General features: G+C 35.1%; 1 protein-coding gene across 3 annotated transcripts in view; it reads left to right on the plus strand.

Moving 5' to 3' along the window:
* Window positions 1-12,495, plus strand: part of LOC150098282 (uncharacterized) — a 709,319-nt gene that overhangs the window by 297,401 nt on the left and 399,423 nt on the right. For all 3 annotated transcript variants that reach the window (XM_090406261.1, XM_090406264.1, XM_090406263.1), the window contains exon 12: window positions 5,415-5,498. In XM_090406261.1, coding sequence (XP_090262387.1) covers window positions 5,415-5,498 — 84 coding nt within the window. The remainder of the gene's footprint in view (window positions 1-5,414; window positions 5,499-12,495) is intronic.

The following is a 12,495-nucleotide window of genomic DNA, read 5'->3' on the forward strand; positions in this document are numbered from 1 at the left end:
AACATTTGGAGTGTACATAAGTATACAGAACAAGCTGAGTTACATCATTAACTGTAAGCTAGAGAAACAATGATTTGATCACATGCTATTCTACTGGCATAGAATAACGTGATCGGGTTATTTTGTATGGCAAAATGCCTTCTACTTACAAAAAGAAGGCACAGCCATGGGCTCGCCATTATCCCCCCTATTGCTAACTTTTACATGGAACATTTTGAGCAACTTGCCCTAGATTCCTCCCCTCTAAAACCCAAAGTCTGGCTTAGATATGTTGACGATGTTTTCGCGATCTGGTCCCATGGCCGCCAGACATTAGACACATTCCATGGCCACCTAAACAAACAACACAAACGCACACAGTTCACAATTGAAATTGAAAAACACAACCAACTTCCTTTTCTAGATACACTTGTCACACGTCTTTCATCGGGCAATCTTTCCTTCACTGTTTACTGAAAACCAACACATACGGGACAATATATACACATAAACTCCTACCACCACCCAACACAAAAACTATGTGTCATCAACACACTAAATAACAGAGCTCAGACGATTTGTTCCAGTGAACAGGCACTGAAAGACGAGTTTAAAATTATCAGTAATAACCTACAAAAAAACGGATACAGCCAAAATACTATAAATAAAATTCTGTACAAAACCACAATAAAAAACAAAGACAAACCAGACTGCAGTAAAACTATAACCATTCCCTACATTAAAGGAATATCAGACAAAATAAACAGAGTACTACAAAAATACAACCTCAAAGCCACCTTTAAACCTCCTGCTAAATTAAAAAACTTACTCAACTCATCCAAAGACCCACTCCCTCCACTAGCTCACCCTGCAGTATACCGGATTTATTGTACTTGCAACATACCATATATAGGAGAAACAGGATGCACTATTCCTATTAGACAAAAAGAACATAAACGACACATTAAATATAATAATTATGGTGAAGCTGGCCTTTCTGATCATCCTTTGAATACTGTTGTGTCCCAATTTACGATTTCTACTCTCAAATTTCTTTTATCTATATTCTTCTAACTTCTATGCCCGAGATTTTACCAAAGCTTATACCAATATCTAAGTTATTGCTCCCCGTAGTACCCCTAATATTTGTATTTATACTGCGCCTTTTTGGATATTTAGTTTAGGATATTACATACATAAACAAGGAGAAAGAACTCAAATATATCTGAAAGTGTAACTATTGCAGTCGTGACACTTAACTCAATTCTCAACTTAAATTTTCCACGTGACTAAGTACAATATTTTCAATTGGTTATCAACTGCACCATTTATGTTGTCATGAATAGGGAGAAAGTCAATCTCGAATATATCTCTTAGTATTCAAATATTATTGCAGTCGTGACTCTTAATCTCTTTCCTCAACATTAAATTTCCCGCGTGATTAGGTGCGATGATTTTAAGCAGTGCATTGGATTAGCAACATCAGACAACTCTTTTATCATTGAACAAAAGGTTTATTAAGTTCTTAAACATGGTACAATTCAAATATACTAAACTAAAATACTTATAGACTAACATTAAATCATTACAAGCAATATGGCTATTTGTGATTATTCCGCCATATACATTAATTCATAAATTCACTTGATGTGAACAAATTAGATCAATTCACACTATCTCATTATTCATACTGAAGTAGATTAACAAATCAGTCACTGCTAACACATACTTCTGACATTTCAATTATTTTATACATTACATTAGGCATTCAATTCTTAGGATACTTAATTACTTAATTCACACTATTCCGTTATACCGTTATTTGCACTAACACACAATTATGTCAATTAAATATCTTGTACAATATAATAGACATGCAAAAATACCTTAGGACTCTTAATCATTCACAAATCTTTAACACTAGTCAATCTACACATAACACATTCTATCATATACTAAAGTCCTAGTATAACCTCAACAGCTCTGTATTGGAATCACGATACTTTTCACAGACAAATTTCTAGCTAACATAGGTTATGATTTACAGTACCTTTCTTGAGCTCTTCGTATGGGCCTTTATTCCTTTCCAAACGAACCTGTGGTATAACTTCTCGTAACTCTGGAATACTCTAACACACATATATTTGCTCTACTATCTGCAACAAGGACATCGATCTCTTTACAGCTTTCTGCTTTGCGTAGTTATCACTAGCGTCGAAACTAAGAAGATCCCTCCTTTTCTAGGACTCTATGGCATTTTTTTTTTTGCTTCCTACTCGAGAAAACGGGAATCGAAATCCCGCTCACTTTTGTTTCCGTGTTGTGACGAGGAGATATCACCCCTGTCGCCACTCAGGAAAACCCCATGAACTCCACTGGAACCAAAACCAAACTCCAAGGCCAAAAGCGACTATCCAAAAAGAGTCCTCCCCAGGGGATTACCAACCCTTTTATAGCTGGCTCCTAACGGCACCTTTTCTTACTTCCTTTCTCCTCCTTCTACTTGTTTTTTAATCATCGACCAATTAGGGTGGCATTTTCTCGCCAAACGTCATTTGATCGGCAAGCCCGTTCTCAATGTTTCAATCCGGGGATTGGCCCTAAGCGATAGCTTTGCTTTTCTTGTGCTAGCCTGACTTAATCCCCTTTCAAACTTTTTCTATGAATTCTACTTAATAACTTAATCTCTCACATAACGTATTTTATGACTCACCCCTTTCTACTTATTTACTTAACTCTCTCATTTTTAATCATATTACAATATTAATCTATTCTTTCCTTTGTTAGCTACTTATGTAGTTAGAATTCCTTATTTTAAGTCATATTACAATATTAATACATTCCTTCCTTTATCAGCTACTTTAACAACAACCCTTACGTTTTATACATATTACTGGATGCAAGAAATTTTCCATTAAATAATTCATTTTTTTATGCAGGGGTTTTAATTTATGATATTTATTCTTCATGTTACACCATGATGGCTGAGAATACTATATTCCTAAGATATCAGGTGTAACAATACCTTACACAGAATTGACTGGAAAACCACCATCTGTCTACATCACACTAGAACATGGTATGAACGGAAATTCAAGGAAGCCTGTGAGATTATCAGCAACCACCCCAATCTGAACAATAATGATGGTTTAAAAATCCCAAACACATGGAAGGTATATATTCAACCTTCCTCACCAAGAACAACTATAAACAGGACTGTAGAAAATCCAGTATTGTAAATCAAAAATAAGAATTGTAATACTAAAAATAGGACACCAATTGTTTCTGAAAGAAAACTATCTAAAAGAATGTTTATTCCTGTCATTGTAAAAATTGAATTTAGCTTGATGTAAAAATTTATTTTTTATTTTATTTTATTTATTTATTTTTTATTTATTATTTATTTATTTATTTATTTTTATATTTATTTTATTTATTTTATTTTTTCACCAGAGGTCACGCCAGTAGAATAACATGTGATCAAATCATTGTTTCTCTAGCTTACAGTTAATGATATAACTCAGCTTGTTCTGTATACTTATGTACGCTCGAGATGATGATCTTGATGTGAAGATCGAAATGTCGGGATAATAAAAAAAGTTTTTTAACACGGTTGTAAATTCCATAAAATTTTTAAAATGAATGACATTTTCTTAATTGTTACATTCTCAACATATGAGGATCTCAGTGAAGTTGTGGTGGTGGTGCTGGCAGCTAGCTTTCTTTTCGCATCCTGATATGATATGTTTTGTTCTGTTTTAATTTTCTGTATTTCTTTTTCATCTTTCCACTTCTGACATGCACGAGAGTTTACATTTCTGTAACCTATTATCACTTGTCCTAAGTAAATTTGTTTTGAATAATACATCTTGCCTAACAACTAAGAGTTGTTAGGTAAGAACTTTGTTCTTCCTGAAGTGAATGAAAGCTAAAGTTGGCCTGCGTTGTACATAAATTTATGAAAGTTCTCAACAGTTTTTATCAGAAGTGTGGTTCACTGAAATGTATTTTTCCCATCAAAGCCAATATTAGAAATCTAACCATCAACATTCTTGTTATATAATAGAGACTGCACTCTAACAGCCATTTTTTCTCTTCCATTGTGTTGATCCATTAGGTGAGTGGTATAACTTTGAAACATTTAAAACATTTTTGTAATGTTTGATAAATAAGCCAAGTACGATTGAAATGATTGCTACTTACCTGCTTGAGGCAACCATAATGAAGATATTCATCCACATATTTATATGCATTTAAAACTTTGTTGTGCACCAGCCAGTCTATCTTTCTGTACCAGCTCCCAGACCTAGAACATCTCAACAAAAGCAGCAACCGATATTATAAATAGCTTTGGAACTATTTGTCTAAGAAACATCCTGGATTACTCCTGGAAAGACCACATTCCCAACTCTACTATATTAAATGAAACCCAGCAAGATCCTCGAGTCAGCACTGTTCAAAGAAACCAAATAAAATGGCTCGGCCACCAACTCAGACATCCATCCTCTGTACCCTTTGATGCTCTGGTCCTCTACACCCCTACAGATGGAAAAGAAAAAGAGGCAGATCCCGAACTCCATATTGGAAATACAATAGCAATATTCTCCTCGTTTCCCCCCAACTCTCTGCATCAGAGATCCGTCATATGCTAATTGACGCATCACTGATGCAGAGAAGCCTGGTTTTCCTTCATGTCATAATGACCTCCAAGTCCTATCTTAGTGTACACAGACTACTTATTTGTTTTGATTGGTTTTCTTATTTATAATCATAAAATTATATATAAACGATGATGAAGTTATAGGAAGCACATGCAATGCATTTTTCTTATATGAAGATATACACCAGACTGAGTTTGTTTGGTTTGCTTCAGATCAGGGCCATACTTGCACTTTTCCTGAGGCTGGTGGGACCTGAGACACTAGAGTGTTTCGAGCCCCTCCTCATTGTTTGAGCCCCTTGAATTGGCCCTAATTTTTTTGGGGCCCCCAGCTAGAGCCTCATGCACTTGTGCATAAGTACTGCAATTCTACAGATAAAGAATGAAGCAGCATAGCTTTTTAGATGCTATAAAAGTTCTCATAGATTCATCTCAGGGTTACAGAAAACTTGAACAGTTTGGTTTTTCATACGAACTTATTTTGGAAAGTTAACCAAATCAAGTTCATGTTATATACTATGCAGCACCTTTAACCATTTAAAATAACATCGTAAAAAGTTACTTTTCATTTGTGTTGATCCATTTGATGACAAACGATATACTAGTATTTAAAAAAGAAAGTTGACTGTGTTGATACATACACAGGTAGTACATAATAAAAATTCAAAATAAAGAAAACTAAACAAATCAGTATGTATCAGTCTAATTTTCTTTATTTTGGTATTTCATTTCATTTTATCATTATTGTAATTTTTTTTTATTTGTTTACTTTTAGAACCAATAAAGAAAGGAAGAACAGCAAGTGGCAGAAAGATACCTGCAGGTGGTGTACTAACCATCTTTGGAAATAATTTAATTGGTCAGTATATCATCATCATCATTCATCAAATCCCTGCAATGTACCCTCACAAGGGGTGTACAGGATATGATAGTATTACATGAAAAATTTACATCATTACTAACTTCCTATCTACAATTTTCCTCCAAATCAGCCTGTTACTTGTCAATGCTGAATTATTTCCAACATTATCGGATCTTATATTTCTATCATCTAAGGCACTTTGTTCCATATCAATCCATCTATATCCTGGTCTTCCAGTGGGTCGTTTTCCTGCCAACCTCGCAGAGAACACTTGTTTTGCCAATCTTTCCTCGCCCGTTCTGTTTAAGTGACCGTACCACCTGAGATTAGCTTTGCTAATGCATTCCTGGATGCTGATAATGTCAAGTTCTTTCCTAATATCCTCGTTTTTAATATGATATTGCCATTGATGCCATCTCTTTGCGCCTCTATTCTTTCTCAGGACTCTCATATTTGCAGTCTCTAGTCTTTGGTCAAGTGTTTTACTTCTAATGCAGCTCTCAGATCCATAAGTTAAAACTGGTTTGAACACTCTTGTATACAGCTAATTTAGTGTTTTGACTAATTTCTCTTTTATTCCATATAAATTTATTCAGTTGACTTCCTACCATACCAGATGTGTTGATTCTTGTTTATTTCCATATTTAATTTACCATCTTCCCTAAAAATCGTGCTTAAGTAGCTGAAATGTTTTATAGGTTCTCCATCCACAATGCAGTTGATATTTTCATGCTTCTACCTATTTTCATTGTCTTTGTCTTGTTATTGCTGACCTTCATACCATATCTATTACAACAATTACAGTTATTCAATTTAATCAGGGAATCTTGCAGACTTGTAGCAGATTTATTTAGAAGTATAACATCATCTGCATAAAACAAAGAGCTGGGAGATTAACATCTCCAATTTTGATATCAGGTTTAATACCACTTTCCTTCATAATGCGATGTGTGGTCAGTATATTATGCTGTTAATTTGCAGCTATACATTTTTAGTGCACTCTTGTTTCTGTTGTATGTGCATGGAAGCAAGACATTTTCAAATGAAAAGATATTGTTGTCATACATATATACACACACATACTAGCCACTGAATTAAAAACCTTTGTTTAATACAATGTTTGATATCCTTTAGCCCAAACTATAGCACATTTGCAGTTTGATTATTCCACAAGGTGTTGAATTGCATCTATGTCTACAACATACCAGGCATTCACCAGACAGTCCTTTAATTGGCTCAGATTTGACAGAAGAGGACTTTGCTCCCAGATTTGTTTTTCTAACATGCCCCATACATTCTCAATGAGGTTAAGATCCAGGCGTTTTGGTGGCCAGGAAAGGTGGTGGAAGTCACTGTCATGCTTGCTGAACCAATGCTGAACAATTCTTGTGTAATGGACAGTAGCATTGTTGTCCATGAATGCAACCTCACCTGCTGGATAAAAAGTCAGCATTGCAGGACAGACTTGATCGGCAACAATGTTCAGATATTCTTTGGAGGGCACCTGACCTCCCACCATTATCAGTGGGCATATTCTGTACCAACAGAACATGCCCTACACAACCTCCAGAACCTTGAGTTATGCTTACAAGGCAAGCTGGATTCGTTTCTTCATGGGGCTCTCACCATACTATCTGCATACTGTCGGCTGAGAACAAGGTGTACCATGACTCATCAGACAACTTGACTTTTTTCAGTCTTCCAGTGTCCAGTCACCAGAACACTGGAAATCTACTATTATGTATAGGCATATAAGAATATGACTGCAAATACTGATCCTCTTCAATTCCCTGTGCATAGTTCACTGTGATATGAGTTGGGAACAGCCTTCATTAAATGCTTTGGTCAAATAGGAAGTTCTTTTTTTGTTGGCAAGCCTTTTCAGACACTGGTGATCTCGTTCCTGACAGACTATCTTAGGACTACAGTTACACCACTTAAACAAGGAATGTTGGTTGTCTTTCACTCATTAAACATCTGAGATATCTCACCATTTAAGAAATCAGTCAGCTCTACTGCTTCAAAATTGTAGCTCCAGCCAGACATGCACCACACAATGTCCTTTATTGAATGCTGAAAGAACCTTTGTTTTTTCCATATGATCAACACTGTTGATGATTACTGACCAACAGTATTCTTAGCAAGATTTTCAGCTTATCCGATTTTTGATACACTCACATTACTATGCTCAACTCTCACTATAGCATTTCAAGTAGACCAGTAATAGTTTCCCTTAATGGATGGTTTTCCCTAGTGAATTTCTTTTAGGACAGCATTATGTCTGTGGATTTCACTAAGGAATTTTTAGTGGTTTGTCATTTTAAGTTAGTTGTAATGGTGTTCACTGGTAATGAGAGTTAACTATAACATGCTGTAGTCTCTAATCATTCATGAATAGAGTTATCACAAAAGAGATTTGTTTTTTGAAAAATATTTGATTTAATTTTTAATGTTGGTTCAAATTACCCAACAAGAAATATATATTATTTAATAGCTCATATATTTCATCTCTATTTCTGAGACATTATCAAAGAATGGCTAAACAAAATAATTATAACATTTTAATCATAGTATGTTATTAAAGTAGAAATATTGGTTTATTACTACTTAATGTTAGTAATGATATTTTGGAATAATTAATTGATTCCACCTTCAGTATTAATTCTAACAGGTTTAAATGACATGGGGATTATCTTATGCAACATTTGGTTAGTAGTTTTAGGGCAAGTGCTGCATCGTATTTATTATCATATTTTATTGTTTATGGGAGATTATATTCATGGGGGACTTCAACTATGGAGATATCGACTGGAAGGAGGAAAAATCACATGGTAGGAAGAAAATGGAATTTATACACCTACTGAGAGATAATTACATGAGTCAGCATATGATGGATAGGACTAGGGGAATGAGAATATTGGACCTGATCAGAAAAGCTATCCATAACCTTTCAGCAATTGCCTCCAATTGCTGAAAGTGACCATGCAGTCTTAACTTGGGAGATTGTAAAACATTAGGAATATTCTGTCAAGGGGTATATGTGGAACTACAAGGCAGGTGATAATAACCAGCTTAGGAGCTTAAATCATTGCTATGGCATAAAACACTGCAGGATAAGGATGTTAGTACATGAGAGTTAAGGATCATCTACAGGATGCAATATTAAATTGTATACCCTAAGGTAAGGAGGGTTAATCAGGTAGGAGTTAGATTTATGAGTCATATCATTCAGTGTGAGCTACAGAATAAGAAAATGCTGTGAATGGCATATAAGGAGAAAGATGACCAGCATGGCAAGGAAGGCAAAATCAGGTTATTAGAAGATTCTAGACAAGCAAGACAAAGGAAATCCCAGAGGGTTCTTTCGTTACGTGGCAAGTAAGAAGAAGAATGACCATGGAAGATTAACGTTAATGAGTGATGATGGTCATGAGATGACAAAAGCAGATAAAATAGTTGAGTTACTGAATGTCCACTTTGCATGGATATATCATCGAAGTGAGGTTACTGCTTTAACATATGTGACAGGTATTAATATGGAAACAGAGGTGAACGAATTGAATGTTAGGATCTTGCAGAATCTCAAGGTAAAACACAGCTGTGGGATTACATGGGATATTAGCTCATGTTTTGCAAGAATGTGCAAGGGAACTGGCAATGCCTCTGATTAAGCTCTTTAATTTAAGTCTGAGCTCTGATAGAGTTCGAAGTGGAAAGAGGGAAAAATGCTTCCCTTGCACAAGAGTGATTCCAAGATTGCATTAGCAAATTATAGACCATTGATTCTCATAGACTTTTAGGAGAACAATAGCTTCATCTCTTCACTCTCAGTTACTGTGTTGTATTGCCGACATGCACGTGCCTTTTTTTGTAAGTTCCTTTTGAAAATGGCAATGTGACATTGCTGAAATATCGGAAATATTTATTAAAGTGTAATTTAATTTATATGCGTATCTACTTTGTTCAATTCCTTAAGTGATTTAGTAATGTCACAAATTATAGACCAATCACTATTTTGGTGTAAAAGTACTGGTAAAATGATCAAAAAGAGAATTCAAGAATAGGTGGATAAAGATACGATACTGTAGGAGGGGCAATATAGCTTTGTGAAGGAATTTTGTTATGCAAATTAGAACAAATGAGGATGGATATGAAACTGATTATGTGGATAAGCGGGTGGCTGCTGGACAGATATCAAAAAATGGTATATGGGGAGGCAGAATCAAGGTGAAAGCAGGTGACTAGTGGTGTGTTGCAAGGTTCAGTGCTGGAACCACTGCTGTTTAATTTGTACATAAATAATATAGGAAATAACCTGAAAGGAAATATTCAATTATTTGCTGATGATGCGAAATTTGTAAAGTAATAGTTAATCAAGGTGATGTGGAGAGCTTGTAGAACAATTTGAATAGGCTGTCAGTATGGGCCAAATTTATTGGTGCCAGTTTAATGTCGAGAAACATCAAGTTATGCATTTTGAGATAGATTACTGTACACCCACAGATGCGAGACTTTGACACTTCTGCACATGTCAAAAGAAGGAGAATCCATTCCGATAATATGATAATCAATTTGTATTGTGGAATAAGTTGTTTATTATTACACGTCGTAAAATTAACTTCTCTTTTATGATCATTGTAGTTTTTAAAGTGGTAACTATTTTGCTTGTATAACAGTTGGAAAATTTTATATATAAAGCACATGATTTCGTATGTTGGTGACCAGTTCGTACATCACCTTAATTCTTTCTCCCTTCAACATGAATTGACTCATCTTGGCAGTTTTCCAACGACAACTCTTGCTTCTGTGGAACCGTGTATCACATTGATGGCACTGTACTTCAGGAAATAGATGAAACTAGAGATTCACAGGTGGTGGTAGACAGAGAGTTAAAGTTTAGGGGATATATTGCTAAGATATCTCATAAGATTACCTGGCTATTGGAGAACACATTAACTTATACAGATAAGGACGTTGTTATTCCTCTTTATAAGAACATGATACACCCAGATCTGGATTACCGTGCTCATGAGAGGATTCAGAGGTGAGTGACTAAGATGTGGTGAGTGGTCTGTGGAATGTTCCCTATGAGGATAGATTGAAGATGTGTGGATTGCAGAAGTTGGTTGATGGTAGAAAAAGAGTGGGTACGATAAAAACTTTCAAGTTGTTTAAGGTTTTAAGTTGCTTAAAGTGCTGAAACATTTCCCCCTGCAAGGGGAAAATGTTTGTTATTAGGGGTATGAGGACTAGATTTTTTTGCTTGGAGAGTTGTGAACAAGTGGAATGGGTTGCCAGAGTCAGTTGTGAGTGCTTTGTCTGTTAATAGGTTTGAGAAGGAATATGATGAATTGTGTGGATAGTTTGGATCTCCTGCTGTGAGTCTTTAGACTCCATGGAGGGGCTCGTGCAATAATAATAATAAATAATAATAATGCTTCTAAATAGATTGATATGTAAATATCAATAAACACAGAAACACACACAGTGCCAAAGGGTTTGAGTTGCTATTGATATGCAAATGCATTCAAGGTAACAATCTTTCTTGTGTTTGGCATTGTTTATCAGTAGTACCAATTTTTGGCAAATTGGAACTATGGGCTTTGTTCCATGCATGGTAACTCTTAGTACCATGAGTAAGATATTGTTTAAATAATCCAGAATACCTATTCTAGAAACCAAGCATGGAAATGCCAGCATGGTTGGCCGAGTGGTTAGCCTATCCACTCTCCAGCCAAAATGCTGTGGATTCAAATTCTCAGTTTGCATGGATGTTTGTGATTGTCTCTAAAAATACTAGTGGTGTTGGTGAGAAGTAGATGGCATTGGTGTAGATAATGTGGTTCGCTGTAATTGGTGAATTGAGTTGTGGAGACAGAGAACTGTCGAGTAGGTGTCCTCCCTTGACGAGTCTTTGGACTCCTCGGAGGTGTGACGTAATAAGAATAGTAATTTTTAACAAACAGCTATTTGAAGAACACATAACTACAGTGAAAGATTAAAATAATTTAATTTAATTAACAAATTTCATTTGGTCTTACAAAATATCAAATTTCAAATATCTTATAAAACATCAGTTTGAAATTTGAATCTAACAAATTATAACCATGTGTTGCAGCAATGTTTAACTCTTTAAATGCAGTGGCTGTATACTAAGCTAAAAAATTAACATCGTTGAAAATTTCAGTTTCCTAAATTTTTGGAATTGATAAATCATTGTTGTAAATGCCATTAGGCTGATGTTATAGGTCAACACTTCTTTTGAGCAATCATTCATAATTAAGTCACAGGCACATGGAATCCAACAGATTTGATTGATATATTTGAAAATGGCAATAAGATGACAGGAAGGTGAAATTTCTTGAGAACCTTTGCAATACTTTCTGAGATGCCATTTATGTATTTAATTGGATTTCTGCTAATTTCATCATGATTTGAATGATCTGAAGAGAGCATCTTGATAATTTTTTAAATTCTGTTCAGAAGAAGGTTTGCTTAACAGGTGAGCAAATTGAGCTCTTGAAACCAGAGATTTGATTATTTTATATTCTTGAGAAGAATAATTGAGCAGATTAGTGTATACGGTGTCCATAGAAAGTTAGTTTACAATAAACTGAAGTAGAGAGTGAAACAGTTATCTGTTTGTCAGTCTGTCTATTGTGTTAGTCTTTCTATCTGCATGTGGCTGAGGACTAATAAGTCATAGCAGATAAGCCTGAATAGGTGTGTTGTCAGTTGTCTTCACACAAATCTTGTGTTCTAGTATACTCAGTATATACTAATCTAGTATGTACAGATTAATTTGGAAGAAAATTATTAATAGGAAGCTCGTCATAATGTAACTGACTGGACTATGCAATCATATCTTGCCAACTCCTTTTTCCTTAAGAAAAAAAGTAATAGTAATTCAGTTACAGTAATATAGTGATGCTCTGAATTATATCACTGAACTTTAATGAATTACAGCAGGGCTGTCCAAAACATGACCCGTGGG

This window comes from Typopeltis vanoorti, chromosome 16 (genome assembly GCF_054136105.1).
Source record: "Typopeltis vanoorti isolate ZY-2024b chromosome 16, IOZ_Tvanoo_1.0, whole genome shotgun sequence".
Taxonomy (NCBI): domain Eukaryota; kingdom Metazoa; phylum Arthropoda; class Arachnida; order Uropygi; family Thelyphonidae; genus Typopeltis; species Typopeltis vanoorti.